At 40.2% G+C, this 25,070-nt stretch overlaps 1 protein-coding gene across 4 annotated transcripts in view; it reads right to left on the bottom strand.

The window, feature by feature from the left end:
• Window positions 1-25,070, bottom strand: part of ACVR1 (activin A receptor type 1) — a 141,034-nt gene that overhangs the window by 12,639 nt on the left and 103,325 nt on the right. For all 4 annotated transcript variants that reach the window (XM_054562475.1, XM_054562476.1, XM_054562477.1 and 1 more), the window contains 3 exons: window positions 21,895-22,041; window positions 13,984-14,259; window positions 9,914-10,111 (listed from right to left, as the gene is read on the bottom strand). In XM_054562475.1, coding sequence (XP_054418450.1) covers window positions 9,914-10,111; window positions 13,984-14,259; window positions 21,895-22,041 — 621 coding nt within the window. The remainder of the gene's footprint in view (window positions 1-9,913; window positions 10,112-13,983; window positions 14,260-21,894; window positions 22,042-25,070) is intronic.

The following is a 25,070-nucleotide window of genomic DNA, read 5'->3' on the forward strand; positions in this document are numbered from 1 at the left end:
ATCTTACCATTTGCAACAGCATGGATTGACCTAGAGGGTATTGTGCTAAGTAAAATAAACCAGAGATAGAAAGGCAAATAGTGTATGATTTCACTTTTATGTGGAATCTGAGAAACAAAACTGAAAGTCTCATAGATACAGAGAACAATCTGATGGCTGCCAGAGAGGAGACAGACGGGTGGAGGAGCGACAAAGGTGAAGGGGAGTAAGAGGTACAAACTTTCGGTGGTAAAATAAATCAGTTACAGGGATGAAGTGATGTGCAGCACAGGGAATACAGTCTGTAATATTGTCATCACTTTGTACAGTGACAGATGGTTACTAGACACATCGTGGTGAACACACAGTGAAGTATATAAATGCATCACTATGTTGTATACCCAATACTAATATTGTATGTCAACTATTCTTTAATTTAAAAAACTTCAAAAAATTGATTCTTATACAGATGAAACCAAGAAAATCCATTACCTTCCTTCTATCATCAAAGGTTTCAACAATGAGGACAGTGGATTACCTGACTTACTGCCCTTCTCCCCTCCTCCAAGTAACTTTTCTCCTATTCCTAAACACCTAACAGGTTGCTGGGGGAGACAGGAGGCGGCTCTGAGGAAAGTTCTAATTGAGTTTTTCTAGTTCCTAACAAACCACATGAATAGCTTTAATTCCCTTTTCATTTAGCAAAAAGAAAAATTTAATTTAAAAATAAGAGCAAGAGCGAGAATCCATTCTTACATGTCCCATGTAAATAAAAACTTTTTACACAAAAGGTTAGCCATGATAAGGAACATCTGTCAAAAAAATGACTAGGTTTTTTCCTTAAACTTCACAGATCCAACTGAGTTTGTATTAAAAATGGAATGCATTCTAATTATATAAATTTCTAGTTCACACTGTTGTCTGATTAACCTTTCCACAGGGCATAACTGCATTTGTGATGCACTTTGGTCAATGGATTAAAAACCTTTCCTGGCAAATTATAAACAGCTCTTGTCAGGCATAAACCACTGCTCACAGAGGATGCTTGGGGACAACTCATCCCAGACATGATATCTACTCCTCTTGCAAGGAACCCAGGACACATTCAAACAAAAACATTTTCATTCTTTTCAGTACTAACAGACACCACCTAAAATACAACTGGACATGGGCCTACAAGACCATCTACACCTTTTCAAGGGCCACTTCCATTTATAGGAAACATAAGAGATACATCCTTCCCCATCTTTCAGTTTTTCTGAAAGAGATATATTTAATAACCTAGTTTAATTATTTAAAAAAAAATCCAACATAATTGCTAGCTATTTGGGGTAATTTGCCTGGTTAGCTTGGAAAGGGTTACGTGAAGGTTAACAGTAATGCTAGTTGGATTTTTCTGTAAATGCAAAAGAAAAAAGCATGGCTAGATTTTTAAAATATGAGATCTAGTGATATGCAACAGCGAATTTTACTACACAAAGCTGAAGTTTTCCTTTATGTTTACATTTACCATATTTTAATCTTATTAAATGTCCCCATGTTTTAACGAAAGGAGTCCAGTTTAAAAAGACCATTTAATGGATTACACCTGGGACTTAGTCACACCTCTTCAGCCATCAGTCTATTGTTGATTGTTTCCATCTGACACTGATCATGCTGCTCCAGAATAAAATAAACCTGGGATTAAACTCTAGCAGTCACGTGAAACTCCCTCTGCTGAAGGAAAGAAATTATTTCAATCAATATACATTCTGTACCTACTACGTGTGAGACGCCATATTAAATACTGAGGATCATAAAGGTGTAAGACACGTTCTTGGTTTTCAAGGAACTCATCACCTAGTGGAGGATGAGAATAAGCCCCCCATTTTTTTTAAGATAATTGAAATCTTACTTTAAAAGCCTCTCATTTTTTTTCACTTCTCTACTTATTTTACATTTTGAAAGGCAAAGATTGATTAGAAATCCTCACTACATTTTTACTTGTTGGTTCCTAAATTTACTCAATAACCATTGTGGTCCCTTAAACGGTGCGTACCAGAGGTTGTGTCTGGCACTAGGGATACAAAAGTGTAGAAGATGTGATGTGGGTGATGAGGAGAGGGAAAATAGAAAAGGGTGATGAGAAAAAAATAAATAAATTGCACGCTAGTGTTAGAGGTAGGGGCAGGGAGAAGGGGCGAGAGCATGGTTCTCAGCAGGTCTCAGAGAACGGAACACCTGTGTGGTTTACTGAGCGCCAGACATCACCCAGGTGTCACAACAGTCATCTTTCCAGAAGCTAGGGCTTGGGCAGACATAGAAAGATAATGAGTGTTCAGGGCATTGAAGAGGATGTGGAAAAGAAAACACATATAGGAGAAGGGGCATTCTGAGGGTGGGGCAAGGGGCTAGAGCGGGGACGTGGGGGAGGAAGTGGAGCAAAGACAGAGTTACAAATGATCCTCATTCTCATAGCTGGAGAGAGGGAGGGAAGTCTCTGTCGTGGAAATCAGCTGCACCTGGGTGGTAAAGGTCAAGGAGAGACCGAGAAATGACTTGTGTTCTTAAAGCAGGATGGTCCTATGAACTGTTCCTTGTGTCTGCCAGAAAGTGACAGCTCTCTGGGTAGCAATGCAAAAAAGTGAACTCTACATCCTTTAAAGACAGCACCCAATGAACAACTGCCAAATCATGAGCCAGCAAAGAGGACAGTGTGAATTCTGGAAAAGTGACTAAAACTACAAAGTACTTTTCGAGTGCCAAATGAGTGGTACAAACAACAAAGGCTACAGGGACGCAGGGAAGAAGAGCTCTCCAATGGTGGTCAAGGGAGAAGGAACTGAGCCAGGCCCTGCTTTTCCATGGAAAGATGCTGGCATGACTCAAAGGGCCACGAGAAAGCAGAAAAATTATTCATAACCTACTCCCCCACAACTTTTGGCATGGGTAGCTGATTTATACAATCATTTTTTCCTGGGCATATGTCTCATTCCAAGTTTTCTATTCTCTGTGGCAAATCTATGTTTACCAAACAATATCCGTACCATTAATTTGCTGCACAGCTCTGAGTAAACCCCTCACTGCCGTGAGTGAGTTCCAACACCTTCAGAGTACGCATCACGAAGCTGATGCACAGGTAAACAGCAGCCTAGGGCGTCCAAACTTTTGGCGTCTCTCGGCCACACTGGCAGAAGAGTTGTCTCGGACCACACATTAAATATACTGCGACACGTAATCACAAAAAAAGTGATCATTTTTTAAGTAAATTTATGGTTTTGTGTGGGGCCACATTCATAGCCATCCTGGGATGCATAAGGCCCATGGGCCGCAGGTTGGGCACCCCTAGTAGCGCTTCAAAGGGCATGATATGCTCGAGAGGTCTTTCCAAAATGCAAGTCTCCAGAAACAAGGTTTTCCTCGGGAGCCTCTTCAGGCCTCACTCAGACCAGGGCCCCATGTGCCACCCCCTTGACAGCTGCATCTGGGACCTACAGGTCTCTCTGCTTCAAGTCCACCCCTCTACCTCTGCCTCCAGCAATATATCTTTTGGATAACACCAAGGGAAAAGTGTTGGGGGGCTCTCCCCACTAGAGGGAAGCGCCTTCCCATTTCCTTGACAGACAAACAGCATCTTGAACGATTCTTCCCTCCGCAGTGAATCTGGGGACTTCACAGGCCCACGTCCTCTACCGAGAAGCTCCGCATGCCCCTCGTCTACACGCACGCCATCAGAGTTGCCTGTGGGATGGCTGGTGTTCACTGCCCAGTAACAGCCATTCCATACCACTGTCTTCCTTTACATACCTGGGCATCAGCCACAGGAATTACTTACAGTTGCATTAATAGGACACCTTTACGATTTCCCACAGCTCTTTCTTTAGCCTGGGATGCCTACCAATCATCATTGTCTGACTTTATTTCTCCTCTCCACCTGGACATGCTCCCAAGCTTGACCCACTGAGTAGCTCCTATTCATGTCATTTATGACGCAGTCACACCTTCTCCCTTTTGAGAACACTTTCCCACCTTGCTGCTACAAATCCAGGCCCCTGGACAGAGCTCACTCCACCCTGCACTCAGTCACCTTCTTGTATACCGCAACCATAGTGGTTTATCCTATTAATTTATAATAATTTATTCAACTAAACTGTGGACCCCTTTAAATTGGATATTTCTTTTTTTTTGTTTGTTTAACTGCTTCCCAGAGCATGACACAATACCTAGTATATTATATACACTAAATACATTATTAGTTAAGTGATTATTGATTACATGTTCACAAGTCTTCTCTCCAAACCCTTGAGGTTTAGATGTGTTTTTAGAATTTGGTGCTTACGTTTTATAAAGGTAATGAGAGACATAGGTTATCTTTCATGTGATACCCTAGCAAAGTCAGAGGGACACTCCACAACCAAACACCTTTCTACAGTGTGATAATGAATGGGAACACTAAATGAAATAAAGGCTATAGACAGACTCATGTCAGTTCAGGTCAGGTTGAACTGCTAAATGAATTCACTCATGTGTTCTGCTGAAAAGCTATAAACAAGGTTTTGGGTTTCAAAGCTTTGAGAGTTTTTAAATTGCCAAACACAAGCTCATTAATAAATTGCCAAACACAAGCTCATTAACAAGTATTTCCTAGTCCCCACCCCATAAGAGATACAGTTTAGCTAAGCAAAGATTTGTCTCTGAGATACAAATACTTCTTGACACATTTTAACACTGGAGTCCATCACAAAATAATCAGAGCCAGTAACAATGAAATAGGAGTGTGTCCACATAGCCCTCGGTGGGCACTAAGAGGGAGACAAATGTATTATCAGAGTGAAGGATTAGCACGAGGAGAGGTGAGGAAAGGGCAGCTGAGCCCTGCCAGCACGCGAGTGACCGCCATCTCTCACTTTTTCCCAGCGGAACAATACCAAGACCCACGGCTGCGTTACAGAGCACTTACCACGTGCGGGACATGCATTGGGGTGCTTTACATGTTATTTAATAATCAAAATTCTTTAGAGTGGGTACTACATCAATATTTTATGGATGATGAAAGCTATGTCCATTATCAATCAGAGGGTGCGACCTCAGAGCCTGTGAATGGTGACATTTCCCTGCCTCCGGTGGCCCCGGGGAAGTTCTGCCCGACTGGACAGAGGCGCGGTCTCACAGGTGTGTCCATGCGCGGTGCTTCGGCTCGGAGGGGAAACACAGCAAGGACAGACGGGACCCTGTTGCAATGTGTGAGGCAACCAAACACGAGGAAGGAACGTGTTATGTCCTGTTTTTTAAATGTGTTTGCCTGTACCACCTGGCTACACTGTCTTTTCAAAAATTCTGCTGTATATTCTGATGGGAACCCTAGCACGGAATTTTCTCTGAGCACTTTTAAGACTAACTGGGTTATGGATAATAGTGAAGTGTAGCTGTCCCAGAAATGAGAAATTATATGACATCTGAATCTCAGTGAAACTTTGTGCTAAAATATACAGTAGAATGTATGTCCCATAAAGAAAGGTAAGGGGCTCAGGCTGCTCGGATGATGCTCTAGGCAAAGATGTGCCTAAGGGTGGACGGTAAAGATTATTCTGTTTAGCTTTTAAGTCCCTAAGCAGTGACCGCAGTATCAGAGCATCAGAACTACGGAGCTGCTGTGTACAGGGACCCAAACAAGACCTAAATCCGAAGGCCAAAGCTCCAAAGGAAGGACCCCTAAAAGAGAGCGCATGCTGAAGGATCCTTAGAAGTGGCTGGTAGACATTTCTGATCATACCACAGCTCAATGGCAAAAGTCCACAGTTATAATGTCCCCACTTATCTACAGAATCCCTACATAAAGTTCTTTCTCACGCTGCACTGAACTCAGGTAACCAGGAACAAATGTGTCTGCAGAACTATAAAAAAAAGAAAAGAATACTGCTAGAGCCCTAGCGGGTCCATGGACTGAGTGCCTGCCTGTGAACTGAAAGGCCTCCAGTTCAATTCCTAGTCAGGGCACATGCCTGGGTTGTGGGCCGGGTCCCCAGTAGGAGACACAAAGGAGGCAACCACACATTGATGTTTCTCTCCCTCTCTTTCTTCCTCCCTTCCCTTCTCTAAAAGTAAATAAATAAATCTTTAAAAAAAAAAAAATACTGCTAGAGAAGTAGTAAAAATGGCTAACACCTAAGACTTTTAAGTGAGAAACAGACCCCTTGGAAGCCTGAAAGGGAATGCAACTTTCACCTAAAGTATCAGGACACAAGTCATGGACATGCATATTCTCCTTGGACAGGCTCCTTCGACATCCTGGAGCAGTTTTTATTGCCTGCCCTGGGTGAAACTGATGTAATGTATTCTATTTCAAAAAGAGATTTCAGAATACAGTCCCTGATCCAGCACCATCAGCATTACCTGGGGCCCTGCCGAAAGGACCACTCTCGGTCCAACTCCAGACCTACTAAATCAGAAGCTCTGGGGATGAGCCAGCACTCTAGGTTCTGGGTGATTCTGATGCTCACTCCAGTTTAAGAACCACTGATCCAAGCAAACCCTGCCTTAAATTCATGTACAAAATCCACACAGCAAAGGTGAGAAAACCATTTCCTTCCTATCAATCCAAATTCAGTGTCAAACTAAACATGGAACATAAAATGCAAAAACACTATTGAGAAATTTTGATGTGAATTAGACTTAACTCTTATTTTCCAGTAGAGAAACAGAATGAGGTTTATTATGAGTAGCAAATAAATATAAAATTCCAATAAAAACATAAAGTGCAACATATTTTTATATTTATGGTCCACTAGAGGATTATACTGTTCCAGGAGCACTACCAAGTCATTGATTTTTTTTAAAAAAAATTTTATGTATTTATTTTTTAGAGAGAAGGGAAGGGAGGGAATGAAACATGGAAGTGTGAGAAATGTATCAGTTGGTTGCCTCTTGCACACCTCCAACCCCGGACCTGGCCTGCAACCAGGCATGTTCCCTAACTGTGAATCGAACCAGACTGTTGGTTCACAGGTCAGCACTGAATCCACTGAGCTACACCAGTCAGGGCTGGTCATCAATTTTTATAATGGACTCATGGAACTCAAAGGACACATAATTATAATGACCTTCTGAAGATACGATATTCATATGTTTAAGTGAGGTATATTTTATGTGTGATAATTTCAAAACTATATATTCTTTTAATGACAATTCCTAAAGCCAGTAAAAAAATGAAATCATATATCACACCCTGGGGCGAGTGGGATATTGTGAATTAGTACAACTCTTATGGAAAGCAATTTGGCAATCTGTGTCAAGCCATAAACACACCCATACACTCTGACCTATTAAAGCTACTTTTTTTTCAAATTCAGAAATAATTCTCCAAATGAAAAAGTTACATGAACAAAGATATCTACTATAGGCTGCAAATGGATGTCTAACAATATGGAAATGGTTAATAAAATATCATGTTACCATTTAAAATAAAAACAAACTACTGAACAGCATTAAGAAAACACACACAAATGGAAAAGATGATTCAGAATTGTATCTATATTATTACAACTAAGTCAAAAATATATGCATAAAAAAGTGAAAAGAAACATGAATGTTGGAATGTAAGGGCAAAATTTCTCTTACTTTTTTCCTGCTCTACTCATTTCTTTCTATTTTGGGGTAGTAATAACCAAGATGTTAATAGTAATAAAGTAAGTTTACAAGCAGCATGGAACACTTACAAGTTTAGGTTTAAATATTTTCTGTATGTGTATGTGTATGTGTTGTGTGCATGTTAACACATGAATACCTATCGAGAAGAGGGACTAGAGAAAACAAAAGGAAAATATCAAATTCGTCATTGCCAAGGGAGAACAGCTGATTTCAAACGAGACACGGAATACCCTTACCTCCACCTAAAAATCAAACCTCACCACAGAACAGAAGCTTAATCCACAAAATTTTAGGAACCAGAAAACAATGTAAATGATGACATAAGGGAGAGATCAATAAATCAAAAAACAACTAAAGTGTTCTCTTCTACACTCCATCATTAAAAAAAAAAAAAAAAGTTACATAGGATAGATCAAGCAAACTACCATTTGCTGAGCTACACTTTAAACTGATGACTCTAATTTCACACCGAACATTAATCACAGCTGATCTTTCAAAGCCATTTGGGTTTATGCCTCTGACACAGGAAACTAGTTTGCAACATGAGTTCTTACACAGCCCAAATCCCAAGTCTCTGCCAAGCTCGGCTTTCATCTCCCAGGCTTGCCTGGCACCGCTCCAGCACACCCACAGCTGGACTGCTACCATCCTGGCCCTGGAATGTTAGCTTTCCCTTCGTTAGGGGCAAGTTCCCCATCACATGGTTTATTATGACACTGATCCTTCTCTAAGATGTCTGTCAAGATAAACTAATTAGAATGAGGATTTCAGTTCCAAGGAGCTCCAGAATTATGTGGAAGGGGGATGGGGAAATGAAGTCGATGTGCAATTTCAGGCAAAGTTCAAACCTTATAAATCAGCAAAACAGTCTCACTGTTGCACACAATTCTCAAGGCACTTGAATGGCACAAAATGCAAGTCCGTAGCTCCCAATGATTGAGAAATAATTACCAAGAAAATGTTCATGACTCCGTTAAAAAAAAAAAAAAAAAAAGACTTTAAAGGAACTCTCAGGTTACAATGTATGTGTGTTTATGTTTAATTTGAAACATTAATTTTGAGATCCTTAGAGATTTTGTTAAAAGCAAATGCCCTGCTGCCGGGGGTGGGAAGCTATCATGAAGACATGCCAATCTTAATATTGCACGCTAAAACTATATTAAGTTACCCTGATCCCCTTCCCTCTCAGAACCTCCTATTCTCTGGCTGTGTATTCATGAAAATTATGAATGCCCCAAGAATCTCCATCCTTACAAGAAAATATCAGTGGAAGGTGAGATGGAGCACAGATGTTACAGTCATCATGCTTTATTTCTTTCACACTTCAATCCAAGATTCCAATGGGTCACAGGAGGGTGAAGTATCTTTTGGAAAGAAATATTAATCTAAATGTATGGCACCATCTTCTGTTTTCCTGGAACAATTTCAGACACATCCTCTGTGAAATAAGATTTCCAGTCAGGAAGGTATTTCCAGTTGTGAAGGGGTTGATTTAGTCAACAGAAAAGATTCTGCTGGAATTCCCACTTTGTGGATAGACAGGGCATGTGCAATTTGAAAGAGTAACTTAGTGCTTTCAGAATACAATGTACTTGAAGTAAAGTTCAACAATGTATTTGTGGCTGATTTGGATACATGAAAGACAAGAGTAAGAGCTTACTGCAGGGGGCGCCAGTAAAAATGACTGACATGTGCTTCCCTAACTGCCCCGGCGAGACCATTTCCTAAACTTACTTACAGTAAGCAACCTAAGCCTTACAGAGTAGCAACACAAGCCACCCATTCAGGGCTTCCTGAATTTAAACTTCACTTACACAGCCTGCTTCTTAGAAAGGAGTGAATTCTGAATGTCAACCTGAGCTTTTTCTCAATAATCTAAACTTAAGTAAAAATATCTAAAACAGCAGAATTCACCCTTAAATTTACTTGAACATTCTCCTCATGTTCAACCTCATTTGTGAGAAGAGCAAAGAATATGGGAACATGGAAAGAAAGGCAGAATAAAGGGAGGGAGGGAGGGAGCAGGGAGGGGAAAGGCTATATGGACCATTCCAAAGAACAAAACAAGGAATCACTAGTCTCTTCCAGAAGTATTCTTTTTCAACCATCATTTCGTCTTGTGCAGTGAAAATACAATGCCATTGCATTTCACCTACCAGTCATAAGTTAAATATAAATGCTGACAGCTTGATAAGTAGGAGTCAAGGAACAAAATGGACTTAAATAGTCCTTTCACCCTTTTAAGGGTAGCAAAACCAACAGGACTTGAACAAGGACAACATTGTATTATATAAGATCAGATACCCACCATTGCTCACCATCCGCCTGGCCACTTCCCACAAGACAAGTCCAAAAGCCCAAATATCGACTCTCTTGTAAGAATCAAAACAATCCACCTGGATGGTTTCATCCAGAACTTCAGGGGCCATGTAGCGTTTGGTACCCACGCGCGGGTTGTTCCCCACGTCGAGCTGATTGGTGCTCTGGGAATGCATGACTGCCAGACCTAAAAGGGACGAGACAACAGTGTTAATCAGCCCACTTCCTTTCCCAGAGAGAGTTGCTGAAGGATTTTAAGCCAGCCCCAATCACAAGCACCCTCCTGAGGCACCCAGGTCGCTGCTGCATCATTACACTCAGAGTCATCTCTGGGATGGCTTCTGTGAGGGCAGGAAAATGAACTCTTGTCAGGAACATTCTGAGGCTATTAGGTTAACATATATATGAATGTCTGAGACAAAAAGATCGAGGTAAGTAATGAACTAATACATCAAAGCAAGATGAGGGTGATGTTTGAAGTCCACAGAAAAACAGGCTCACGTCTTAAATGGGAGCCTCAGAGTGGCTTAACAAGAAGCAAGTTACACTCTCAAGCTCCACCACAGCTCCCACTAGTCTGCAAACACAACTTTCCAACACTGCGAGACAGAATGTGAGGTAATTTATCACTACAGAAAGGACTGCTCTATTCCTAGGGAATGAATTGCTTACCTGAACAATAATGCTGACCAAACCCATAGGCCTTTCTCTACAGTCACATGTACAGAGAACATTAAACTGGACTTCAATCCAAAGCACAACTTTCATGTTAAATGGTTTTGAAGTACTTCCCTAAACCCATGACTCATTTCAGAATTCTACAGTCAATTAGAGAGGCCTGGTGTTCCTCAAAGACCAGGGAATGAGCCAGATACATGCACAGCTCATTTGCCAATGGAATTACTTTTTGATACACATGCAGGACAACTGAAAATGATTCTTGTGACACTCAAAATAAAAAAAAAATATGCCACAGTGGAACAAGCAGCCCCAGTAAACCTTTGCAACCCAATGATCTTTGGGGGATCCCTCAAGCCATCCAGGGAGAATGCTTCCCCTCCCACTCTGTGGCTCTGCGTGTGTGGGATAATGACACTATGTAATGCCAGGGAGAACAGCACATGCATGATCTCGGCCTCAGTGATTAGCAAAGATATTGGCAACTGCATTAGACTAAATCACACTGGTTCCCCTTTCCCTTATTTTTATCCTCAACCCCCAGGTTCTATGGCCACTGTGAACATTCCCCAAATCACACATGCCCTCCACCATTTCCAGTACTGAAAAGTCAAAATAACAGAATGCTGAAAAGATGTAGTTTAAATAGAGCATGGAGATAATAGCTGTGTTGATTTTAAAATAAGTCCACAAGTTTTTTGAAACGACTCCTGTTAAGAGGTGAATCAATTCCCCACACCTCAAGTGTGGGCCAGACTATCAAGCAGAATATGGCAGAAACGAGTGTGTATCTTCTAAATGAGGACATAAAAAGCACTATGGCTTCCTGACTGCTCTCTCAGCTCATTCGCCACGTTACTAGGACACTACAGCAGCCCTGTGGGGCGGCCACAGGACAAGGAACTGAGACCTCCCATCACAGCCATGGGATCGAGCCACCTCGGAAGTCGCTCCTGCCCCGAGCAAGCCCCTGGACGCCCGCAGCCCCGGCAGCTGGCCTGACCGCCCCCCGCCCCACGAGGCCCTGAGCCAGAGCCACAGAGCTGAGTCACTCCAGGTCCTCCCTCCCTCACAGGACTGTGTGACGCACTAAACATATTATTTTAAGCAGCTAAGTTTTAGAGGCAATTTGTGATCCAGTGATATATAATTATTAAACTAAATTAAAAAGACAAAGCAAATGCAATGTGTGAACCGTGGCTGAATTTCTTGTTTGGAAAAAATCTGGAAAAATATGAAAATGAATATTAATGATATTAAAGAATTATCATTAACTTTTAGGTATGATATATATTGTGATTATGCAAGAGATATATTTTAAAGTACTTTTAGGGGAGGCATTCTGAAGTATTGGGAGTAATGTTGTGATGTCTGCAACTCATTTTTAAATGAATTAGCAAATATATACACAGCTATATAAACAAAATATGGCAAAGTTTTAAACAGTTGTTAAATCTCAATATTGTAGATATGAATGGTCATTATACTTTTCCTTCAAACTTTCTGTATGTTCAAATTGTTTTTATAATAAAGTGTTAGAAAAATAAATAGAATACTAGTATTTGTACTAGAATACTGGTATTTTGCAATATTAATAGAGCATGACTTCTACCAAGCAATCCTTAATTTCTGAGTATAAAGCAAAAATTACACACAAAGTGGGGTCTTACAGGCGCTACATCCTGCACTATGGATCTCCTCCCCTGAAAAATGGGCCCTTCACACAGATTTCTGCCCTAATCCATGCATCCAAAAGAAATGCAGCAGCAGAATCAACTAAGTAAACTTACTGGACAACTCCTTCCACTGCCTCCCCACCAAGTCCCATAAACCAGTGCTAATCTGTCCATCTTCCCTAGACCACTGAACTATAACAGCAGCTACCATTTAAATACTTATTATTTCCTGAGTGTTTATAATTTCTGAATCTTGTAAGAATCCTGTGAGGCAGACATCATTGATTTAGTAACATGAATGATAGGTACGCACACTATTATGAAAGTTGCGGTGTATAGTGCACAGCGTCAAACACTGAGCAAGGTCCCCCTTGCTTAGCCGCCCACCTTTGCATGAAGTGTAAGCGGGCCAGCTCTGAGGGCGTGTATGTAGATGGATGAAAAAACACCTGCGGAGAAATATGGGGTGAAGAGCTAGGAAACCCAAATCACCCTGGCTCCGAAAGCCAGGGCCCCGCCATAGAAGTCTTCTACACCACAGCTAAACCTGCCCACACACGCCATCAGGGCTGTGCCTTTCAGTAGTATCCTAGTTTTCGTTTCATACTTGGAACATTGTAAAATGATTACTCAGCATGAAAAAGACTTTAAAGGGATTCAAAAGAAATCAACTTTCCTGACATGTCAAATGCCTTGTGTTTAAGAACAAGCAAAAATAATTTTATAATTTATATAACATTGTCTATGCTTTTACCAGTCTAAGAATAACTACAATATGAATATAAACCATTTTTTAATCAAGTAGAGTGAGGACTGTCTAGAGTCCACTGAAATGAATAACCAACATTACAAATCAGTTCTCATTAGCATAATTATTCAGCCAATATTTCACGGGTCTAGGATGAATATGGCTTTATATACAATGTCACTATAAATAAAAATAATCTTATTTATAATGTAATTAAGGCTGCACTGAGCATTACCCTAACACCAAAAGAATTGCATACCCTAGCAGGGCAAATGATAAATTAGTTGTGGATTTTTTTTTTCCTTTTTCTCAACTGACAATTTTGCTGTTGCTACAGAAGAACAACTTTAGAACTATTCTTAAGACAAACAACAAACTCATTCCATATGCTCTTTATGTGTTCCTACTCTGTGTACAGGGTTATGAGATCGGAATGCACAGTATGGCCGCTCTGAGGGTGGGCGAAGGAGCATGAGGTGATGGTCTAGGATAATGGGAAAGTCTGTGTCTCAATAGAGATCTGGATTTTACAGCATTTGTCAAAACTCTGGGAATGTATACTTAAGATTTGTGCATTTCCCATGAAATTTAAATTTTACCTGTAAAGAAAAAAAACAAATAATGAACTCTAGTGAATGATATACTGGTATACATGCTGAAGTCTTTGGAGGGAAGAGCTCTTTTGTCTGCCATTTACACTAAAATGTATCAAAGGTTAAGAAGGATTCATGAATGGGGGATAGACAGATATGTGATGAACCTTAAGAAAAGTAAAATATTAATGGGAGAATCTAGGTGGTTAGGATACAGTTGTTCATTATGAAGTTCTTTCATTTTGCCTGCATGCTTGAAATTTTTCACCAACAAAATGATTGGGAGAGAAAGGAGGCAACCTTGGTAACATGGAAATACAACAAAAGTAAAAACAGTAATTAAAAAATATTTGTAAAAGTTTACCCAAATCTGCTATGCAACACTGTCCATTCTTCTTCACCAGGATATTTTTGCTTTTTAAATCTCGATGAGCAATGGCTGGTTTCCCTTGGGTCCCAAATATCTCTATGTGCAAATGTGCAAGACCACTAGCTATGGACAGCACTATTCGCAGGCAGCTAACTGTATCCAGAGTAGTAAGCTGAAGATAGTCATACAACGATCCCATTTCATGATAATGTGTGATTAACCACAACTGGGTACTGGAGTGTCTTGATGTCATGTCTGAAGCAATGAAACCTGGAGAGAGCAAAAACAAAATTAACAGATATGATAATTCCACATTATAACTTTTGGTACCCAGAAATAGTGACCCATGCAGTAGACATCCTCTGTGACAAAAAATAATTAAACTAACCAACTGCTATGAAAAGTTTACACAAGCTTGATGAAGAAAAACAATAGTTTCTATTCCTTAAAAGGGTACTGCTACTGAATAGGAAAAGTTCATATTCATTTCCACAGTGAAATATCATTTTAAGAAATATTTTGCATTGCATTAAGATTCAAATAGGAATAATATTTTTGTGCTGACCCATAACGACAGTGCCAAATTCTTCATTACAGCAATATTGCTAGCACAGATCATTCATCAACTACTCAGAAAGAACAGAGCCCTGGAACCCAAACATCTGTGTTCTTGTCCTGACCCTGCCTGTGATTTGTTGTGCAATATCGACAGCTCATTTAGGCTCTTTGGAGTCTCTCCGCTGCAGCTGTAAAATAAAAAGGTCAGTTTACATTAAGTGATTGACAGATTCATCAAATTGAAAAAAAAAGAACTGATGAAATACAAGAAGCATCTATGCTCTCTGTCAGTCACCCAGGAAAACCAAGATGACAGTGTGTGTTAGCCAGAAAAGGCAGATACAAAAAGAAAAAATTACAACATAAATGTGAAAAGTACTATAATATATATTATATATAATATGCGCAAAGGGCAATACACATTACACCAGATGTTATAATAGGCTTCCATCAGGGAGTGACAATGGTCTTGAAGAGAAGTACAATACTGACAGATGTAGAAAAAAGGGTAGGAAGGAATTTTTCTAGATATGCTTTGGGGACTTTTGAGCCCACTGAAGAAACTACAGAAGTCAGATGCAGTCCCTAACCTATGTAATGAATTGTGATACGTGTGCTTGTCTTTTTTGCTGTAAAAGTGCTTTGCTAGCATTGCTCTTCTCTATATGTTATATAATAATATTCTTCTATACATTATATAGGGAGAATAGTGCCAGAAAGGCACTTCTGTGCTTCTAATATACATGTAATATGTAACTGCATATTATATTGTATAACATATGTATATATTACAAAATATATGTATAGCATTATATCATATATTAACCTTATGCATATCATATATATCATATATATTAAACTTATGGCAAGTTTGGGAGATATAAATAGAAGTTAAAATTTTTAAAAAGACAAGTTTGACTTGAGGAAGAATTAAATGCCTTGTGAAGTGTGAAGTTAAAGAAAAAGGCATAAAATGCCTTACCATCTCATACTAAGTACTTTGTATAAAATGCATGTCACTTTCACATGTATTTTCTCATGGGATTTTCCTCAATAGACTAGTAAGGTAGATATCATTACACTCAGTTTAGAAATAATGAGTTGTTGCTGAGAAATGCCAAGAATTGCAAGGCTATTAAACTACAACCAACCCCAAGTTTGGTGCTAGCTGTTCTGGTACACCATACCTCACACGGGAAGTTCTGGGAACAAAGAAAGGTCTTCCATTTGATCTGCATCGTTAACAGTAGAAGCAGCTATCAATTACTGAGCGCCAACAGTGTGCCAAGCATTTCACATGCAATCCTCCCATGACCACATGAAGTAGGTAGATTACGTCTCTGACATTAAGGTCAGTAATGGCCCCTGGCAGTCTGGCTCTAGAACCCATACTCTTAGCCCCAGACAAGTTGACTTCTACTCAGAGAAAGACCAACTGACATTTGGATCCATGAAACATCTGTAGAGTGGACTGAATAACATTTCCACACTTTGATTCCCTCCTCCACCCCCCTCTTCCTCTGTGACCGTCTCAGTGTCTTGCTCTCCAGTCTGTCCTTGTCTCCACAGTGCTGTTTCTCCTGAAGCCCTCAGCTGGCCAATATATGAATCAAAATGTGTACTCAGACATTAATAATTCTTACTCAAGGAAATGCTCCTGCTTGGTCATTTTAAATCAAATATTAATCTTTAATGACTTTCTCAATAATATATACCCCAAAATATAAAAGCACCGCTCAAAAGAACTTAAATTATTGCTGTATACTTGTAGAGCCTCTACTGAATTCTCTGCCAGAGGGAGTGCGACCTTTGATTAAAAAAATAAATAACAAATAAATTTTTATTCTCTCACCTCCCCTAAGCCCCCTAGGTGCTACAAAAGGATTTTTGTCTGTCCCATTAATTATAGTCTAGACCAGCAATTTTCAGCCTGTGTGCCACAAGAATTCTATTTATTTATTTATTTAATGTTTATGACAATTTTTTAAAATCCTCACCTGAGGATATATTTACTGATTCCAAAGAAAGAGGAAGGGGGAGAGAAAGAGCATGCAAAAGAGGGAAACATAGATTGGTTGCCCACCCCACAACATGCACCCCGACCAGGAATCGAACCCACAATGTAGGCATGTGCACTGACCAGGAATCAAACCCACAACCTTTCATTTTACAGGAGGATGCTCCAACCAACTCAACCACTCTGGCCAGGGCGGCTACAAGAATTTTTTAACACATTCAATACCTAACTATTTAGTCAGAGACAATGACCTCTTTTCCTTTAGACTGTCAAATAAAAAATGATAATAGCCAACACAATAGCCACCTGGTGTAAATGCCATCTTGAACCATAAGTATACAGGTCATATAATAGAGCTGCATCTTATTGGTCACATCATATAATAAGGTCACATCTGATTGGTTAATTCTTGATACCAGAAATCCCTGTATACAAGTACAGGCACCTAATTTTTAAAAAGCCACATTGGAGCAAAAAGGGTAGGTAATTACTACTATTACTATTATTGGTTTCTTTTGTAAATCAACCAAAATTACACCTATTTTTTGTCAGATTGGCAAAATATATATTCTTTGGTGCACCACAGAATTTTAGTGATTAGTTTTTGTATGCCATGATGAAAAAGGTTGACAATCACTGCTCTAACTCCAGGAAAAGTAATTTTTAAATAAGCAAGATTTTTTTACAAACTATTTTTCAAGTGTGAATTATATTGCATTTTCTTCAAAATGCTAGAGCATTTGTTATAAGATATTTGTATTTTAAGTCAAAGAGCTCTACTGTCTGTGGAGGTTGAACAGGTGCCTGTAAGTTGGAACTCTGACACAGCCACTGGGCGAGTTCATAACAGGCAGAGAAAAGTGAATAGGGCAAAAGCCTCTTATTAAACAGCCAAAGTCATCCTCCCAGGCTCCTCAAAAGCTAAAAAAAAATACAAAATGTTATGTGAAGTAATCAGTGCTCCTTGGGAGCCTCTGACTGGGGACCCTCCCCGGAAGCAGGCGCTGGGCAGCTCTGACAGCTGAGGACTGCGGCTGCCACACAGTGGAGCACGGTGGTCGAGTGCTGGCTCCAGGCCTGAACTACTGGGTTCCCATACGGGCTCCACAATTCCCAAGCTGGGTGATCTGGCACAGGTCACAAAAAGCCTCCACCTTGGTGTCCTCAATTATAGGACAAGGATAACATCATCATACACTTTAAAGGGTTACTTTGAGAATAAAAAAGTTGTTAGATCCAAAATACTCCATATGATGCCTAACGCACAGTATGTGTTCAGGAATCATTAGTTGTTATTATATTTTAAAATAGCCCAGGGTTCAATTAAACCACAATGACTTTGTAACTTACTATCTTTTGTGGGTAGTTTCCTTTCCTTCCCATTGATCTCCAGAAATTAGGATTGATTAAGATGTTAGGCGCTACCTTTTAAGAGTATGAGAATGTTCTGGAGATGGAGGGTGGTGACTGGTTATGCAATGTGAACGTACCTTGTTACACTGAGCTATAAACTGAATATGGTTAAAATGGGAAATTTCATGTTATGTGTACTTGACACTTTTTTAAAAAGAGTGTAAGATAAGCTTTTGGAGTAAAATCCTCAACCTCTGGTTTTAGCCACGGAGAAAAGAACATGCAGAAACATAAAACTTTGGCCCAAAGTCACGCAGTGCTCAAAGCAGAATCAGCTTCCCAAATGCTCAGACCACTCTTCCTGCCACTACACAACAGAGCCTTCCATTACTCACTTATCTGCTGACTTCTACACCAGGCACAGCAAAGGGGAGACTTAAAGTCCAAACCAGTCCATTTGAAAGATACTGTTTTACAAGTTTATTTAGAAGGAGAAACAACAAGGGCCTGGTTTTGTATGTATGCATGTTTATATATGTATATGTCTATTTGTGTGTGTAACTTAATTATGTATTTTGGGGGACTAGAGTTAGCAATACTCAAGGGTGAGGGAAATCAGGATCTGATATTAAAAACACAATAGGCTCTTAACAGAAGAAAATGATCACAGAAAGCCTTAAAGTCTCTACATCCAGAAAACTGGTAAAGCAGGGAAAGAAGTACAACAAAAACTGCTGTGCATGTCTACAAGCTTTCTCAATTAAGACTACACAGTAAGATCAATCCATTGGCTGTAATTACAATGAGGGCAGAAAGAGTTCATGGATTCAGAACTTCTGTGGATCATTGGTAATAAGAAATGGACAATGTTTTGCCCTCTGTGAGCACACTAAGGAAATCTAACTTCTCTCACATGAATCATACAGCAAAGGTAAATTTCAAATTTCCCTTGTGATTAAATCCAATCTAATAAATATTTACCGAACACCTACCATGTGTAGTATACTGTCCTCAGTACTGAATATGAAAGCAAAAACAATGGAAATAATCCCTGTCCTCATTGTACAATGGAGTGGTATCATAGGTCATTTAACTTAAGTGCACGGACAAAGTGACTATTTGCATAGCATGGTGGTATCTAGAGCACTTTGCTCAATGAGCCTGTGAGCCCCATGAGAGTGGGCGGGGATGCCTGAACATGCCCTTCCTGTGTGAATCTCAGGCCCCCATTCTTCTTAGCACATGTGCATCTGCCCATTAAGAGTAATTCTAACATTTAAAGCTGTAGTACTTCTTGGACCTCGCGGCGTCTAACACAACTAATGCTTTATCTGTTACATAACTTCAGCCTGTTCCCGTTTCAGAGGAAAAACTGGGACACTGGAGGGTAATTCTGACTGTTGATGAATTTTCACCTCGTACCCTGAGTCTAGCCTGAGAAGCAACTCTATTACTAAGTACAGAACCATCTAGCCAACTGCAATGTAGGGTACAGAACTGTGGTTAAGAATGAGATGGCCCAGTGTGATTCTCAGCTCTACTATTCAGTCTGCTGGGTGATGTCAGCCTCTGCGTACCTCGGTTATGTCAGCAGTTAAAACTGGGAAACAGGAGTACCTACCCTCTTATGGTTGTGAGGACAATCAAAGGAGAAAATGCACCTAAATCAGTGCCTACTGTATGTTAACTAGTCATTATTATTGCTATTGCCATCATTATTGTTGCTACACATATGCATCCAAACGCAACACAAGGCAACGTGTGGTAAGAGGAATCGCGGAAGTGCAAGGTGGGGAGTGCAGGAAAGCAAAATTAAATCTCCTGGGAGAGACTGAAAGGGAACGGAGATGTCTGAATGAAAGAAAGGGTGGTTGGAGGGTGGGACAGGTATAGTGGGTGATCAAGAAAAACATGAACAAAGGCACAGATACATAAATGTTCATGGCAATTGCAAGGAAGGGCAAATACCAGAAGTGGCTGCATATGGGTATATATGTACAGGATGCTTTAGAGGCTCCTTTGACCCCAAGACAGGGAGTCTGGAATGCCAGGCCCAGAAGCCACAATTGTTGCAAGTAATGTGACAGTCATCAAAGACACTTTAGCATAAGTATCTCAGCTCCCCAATGGAAGATAACATTGCAGAGATGTGGATTGGAAAGGGGAGGCCAAGAACAACAATACAGGTGAGGAGGATTAGGTGATAGGGCCCAAGGGGAAGGGGAAGGGAAAAAAGTCACCAGCAGAGACTGAGACAATTCTAAGGTGGAACATATCACAATACTGTGGAAGCAAAGCTTTGGACAACTGTCAAACCATTATCTGCAGACAACTTGATTCAAGTTTAATACTAAATTGGCAGTACAGTTGTGCATCACTTAACAACAGGAATACACTCTGAGAAATGTGTTGTCAGGCAATTTCATCATTGCGCAAACATCAGAGTACACTTAGATGATAGGGCTATACACCTAGGCTGTATAGTATACCCTCCTGCTCCTAGGCTACAAACTTATACAGCATGTTACTGCACTGAATACTATGGGCAATTGTAACACAATAGTATTTGTGTATTTAAACATAGCCAAACATAGAACAGGTATAATAAAAATGTGGTGTAAAAGATAAAATACAGTACACCTGTATAGGGCACCGGCCATGAATGGAGCTTGCAGGGCTGGAATTTGCTCTGGGTAAGTCAGTGAGTGAGTGAAATGACAAGTGAGTATGAAGGCCGAGAACATTACTGTACACTACTGCAGACCTTTTTTTTATAAAGACTGCACACTTAGGCCTCACTAAATTTATAAAATAACATGACATTAAATCAAGCCCAAGAGAAAATGATGCAATCAAGAGACACTGTAAACACAAGAAATATGAGGTTGCTGCTTGCATAACATGGCACACTGTTTTCAATGACCTTTTTTAAAAGTATAAAAAGAATACACTCTAAAATAATGATAAAAGTATAGCAAATCATCTTTATCAAGTATTACATACTGTGTATAACAGTATGTGCTATACTTTTATACAACTGGTAACAGTAGGTTTGTTTACACCAGCATCACCACAAAAACACGAGAAACGCGGAGTGCTCCTGTTTCCATAGCTACAACATCACAGGCGATAGGACCACTGTTACACACACTGTCCGTCATTGACTGAAATTTATACAGCACATGAATGTACTAGAATAGAAATAAATCCTGGCAACAGCCTTCTGTATGCCAAACCTAATGCAAAAGCCACGAAGCAGCCAACACTATCTTATACGGGTCAAGTTTTATACAAACTTTATAACCACCAATAAAAAGCACTCCAGGTGGCATCCATCACAGATGTATTAGTATAAACACATTTACAGAAACTTTTCAAAAACATGTAAGCCAATGGCCACAAGGAATATTCTCATCCTTTATATTTCTATAGCAGTGTTTCAATGAGCTCTTCATATTTCACAAATGTTTTTAAGCTTTAGTTTCCAAATTAAAATGTATGCTAAATCCCTCTGTAAATCTGGGCTTTAAAAATGATGCCTAGGTTGAGGGAATGTGCATTTAATTATGATGTCCCTGGGAGCTGTGGAAATCTAGGAAATCGTCCAAAGATCTTTCTTGGTTTGATTCAAGTAATAAATATTCAAAAAGGGTGTGGGATAAGTAGAACAACTGATGAAGCCTTGAAGTGAACAATACGGGGCAAATTTGTGTTGTTTAAATAACGACCTGCAGAATAAGAAGGAACGGTAACAATTTCCTCTTCATCATCAAGAAAACCTTCAAACTTAGCTTCTCTGCAGATTTAAACAAGAAATTAGTTGTTAAAAAATTAAGCAGTCCATAAATGTTCAAGGTCCCTACATCACTTTTCAAGAGAGACTGGCAAATTCACATACACCAAATCAGAGTGGGCAAGGGCAGCCAAATTAGCTCTTTCTAGATAAAATTAATGAGGGAAGTTATCCCTGCACTTACCTAAAATATTTTCATGCCTCAGCATCACAGTGTTGTACAATTCTGTTTCCCTGAACCATGACTTCTCATCCCGGGAGGAGAAGATCTTCACAGCAACGTTTTCCCCTTGCCAGCTGCCCCTCCACACCTCACCATACCTGCCCTTCCCTGTGGAAAGCAGCACAGAGGTGACATTGGACAGGACAGAAGAGGTAGCCAATAAAGTTCATACCTGCGACTCTTAACCGCCCCCTGGCCCACTGTTTACTGGGAAAACTCAATCTGGAGATAGAAATACCACAGCCTTTTGCCCGTAAAGGTAGATCCTTCCCCTCCATCCACCCCATTGTGATAACAAATTAAACACCCTCAGTATCTGCACTCTATAATTAGCGACAAATGACAAAGTTTTACATTTAAATTCCTCTGTTAAAAGACATAAAATATACATGGCTTTTAAAAGCACATGAAAGTTAATAAAACTTAGGAAATGGTACAGATTATTAGATTTCAGTGTACTGAAAGATAAAAAAGTATATGTGGCTAAACTGAATAGCTTATTTGATTCTTTCCCTTCATATAGGATCAACAGGCATTTTCTAAGAGTTCAAATTTGTGAATTTACATACGCATTTATATTTTTCATTCGGGAGACTGTAAAGTTTGAAATACGTGTCCTGAAGGATTAAAAAGAAAACCACACACAAGCACACAAAAAACAATGCTGCGAAGGAGATCGACCAGCAGCCACTGCCATCCCTAAAGGATTTCTTGGTGGAGGATATAGTTCAAAAGAGGATTTGCAAAGTCTTAAACGCATAATCCCAGAACAGTTCTGATTTGTGACATTGGTCATGGGTATTTGCTTGTTAGACAGCCCCTGTAATGCCACAAGTGGACTACACTGCAAAGACCAATTGGAGAAGACATTTTCCAGAACGCGGTGACTAGCTGTGATGAGTCTGTTGGGTGCGTGCCCCCTTCTGCAGCAGCGACTCAACGCTCAGCTTGTCAACTCCATGCCCCTCTGCCATTCTTCTCCTTAATTATAGGTAGGGGTGAGCAGGGAGGTTGGGAGGAGGAGGTAATTACCACAAGACTCTGGGGATCAACACAGGGTATAATCAAGGGTAAAGACATATGCGGCACCGAGATAACCACGCAGCAAGAGACACAACTTGCAGTGCAGTGGGGCAAGCGGCTGCTGGAAATCATGGCTGGTAATAAGCAGCTGTAGCACCACCTGCACAGACAGAAATACAGCTCTTTGCTGAAAAACTATGCCACCAAGAACCCACCCAAGGAGAGAGAAAGCATGTCTGTCTGGGTGACTCACCTGCAACATAATCAAAACCACTCAATCTAGATTTCATTATGATAAATAATGTTCCTATTAAATACCAAGGACTAATTCTAAAGGATGTTAACTGTGGTCAGGAAGTGGTGGTTGGAAGCCACTTGTCAGGTCACACAATAGTGTTCCTTTAGTATAAAATTAATTCTAATGAAGTCAGTTAATAAAGCAACTGCCCAGCATTTGTAACTCAAGATGAAGGCTGGTGTGAAAATACTACAAAACTGGCTGCTAGATAATAGTAGGCTAATCTTTTCCCCTGTTTGGTTCCCTTCTATACCTTTAGTTGCCCTTTGTCTGAATAGCCCCACTGAATAGTCTGAATATTAGGAAAGAGAAAAAATTTCCCATAGAGTTGTGGACATTGCTATAAAGTTACCTTAAAGCCTTCTTTTTTTTTTTTTAATTACAAGAAAACAGAGATGGATGTCAGGATAAGTAGGCAGAATTAAAATAGAAACCTACTTCAGTGGTTTTCAAATGCTTTTACACTGTCAAATGCTTTTTGCAAATGCTCCTTATAAAGATGTCCCTAAAAACAGAAGCAGAGCTGCTCAGAAGTCCTGGCCAAGGAGCCCCACAACAGGGATCCCCTTAAGGCCTCTGAAATTTGGGGGTTCACTGATCATAGCCTGGAAAAGACTGATCTAGTCCAACTTCTCTAATTTTTGAACCAAAAATAATAACGTACTATCCCCAGCAATTCATCACATACATTTGTATTTAAAACTGTAGCACATTAACACTACAAGCTACTAAAATGGCATTGATTTTTTTAAAAAAGTCTTTAGCGTTAACCCAACAGAATGCTGTAATTGAATATACATTATTTCAAAAAATACTCAAGAATATTTATATAACCAGAAAGAGTTATGTATTTTTAAAGGTGCAACATTATGTTGCCCTTCGGACGCGGGGGTCCACCTTCAAGGACTGATCTTGAGACCTGCTGCTCTGGGAACGGCGAGTGGCCGCGGACCGGAGGACGGGGTAAGTGAGACAGGTACATGCCTGCCTTCACGGCCTTTGCACCACGACCCAGAACTCATGGCTCCTAATCAAATAGGATGTTAAGGGATGTGAAGTAGTAAAAAAGGCCAACGCTGGCTGTATGAAACGAGTACATTTTGGGATTTTCCCATTTTTTATTTTCTCTGCTGCATGAAGGGGTGTTCAGAAGCAGTCGCAGTAGCTGCAGACCTCGGGAAAAGGCAACAGGCTCCAGCTGGCTGCCTGTGTGCCTGAAGGGGGCACTTGCTGCTCTTACTACCTCTGCCCATCCCCCTTTCCACTATTGGGATGGGGGGTGTCCTGGTGTCTATGAAAACAGGAAGAAAAGCCAGAGCACAGCAGCCACGTGGTGGAGGGAGCCACCTACCCCAAAGCTGCCAAGTCCAGCCCAAAGAAACCAAGAGAATGAGGAGGAGAGTGCAGAGCTGCTGCCAACCCATTATGGCTACTGTGGCCATCCCTGCATCGCGCCTTCAAGAGAGAAGAATGAAAACTATCATGTGGTAGCAAATAGCCACCACAGGAAAGGAAACCTGACAAAAATTGGGACTTTAAAATAAAAGCATTGGGGGCAGTCAAGCCATATAAGAAACAAGCCATTAAAATGTCAGAAATGTTGACCCAGGAACCCTAATTCTTGGGAAATTATTCTGGGGACTCAAAAGAAAGAAGCGATGTGTACAAAATCTTTCTCAACTAGTAATGTTAGAGAAAAATTAACATTCAATACACGATTACTACACTCTTTAAAAATATGATGTATACGAATACAGGGAAATGCGTGTGAGCTTAAAACTGAAAAAAGGGACATGAATTACATACACCCTATGAT

This window comes from Pteronotus mesoamericanus, unplaced genomic scaffold (genome assembly GCF_021234165.1).
Source record: "Pteronotus mesoamericanus isolate MK-2021 breed Mesoamerican mustached bat unplaced genomic scaffold, CSHL_Meso_final scaffold_651, whole genome shotgun sequence".
In the NCBI taxonomy this organism is placed as follows: Eukaryota; Metazoa; Chordata; class Mammalia; order Chiroptera; family Mormoopidae; genus Pteronotus; species Pteronotus mesoamericanus.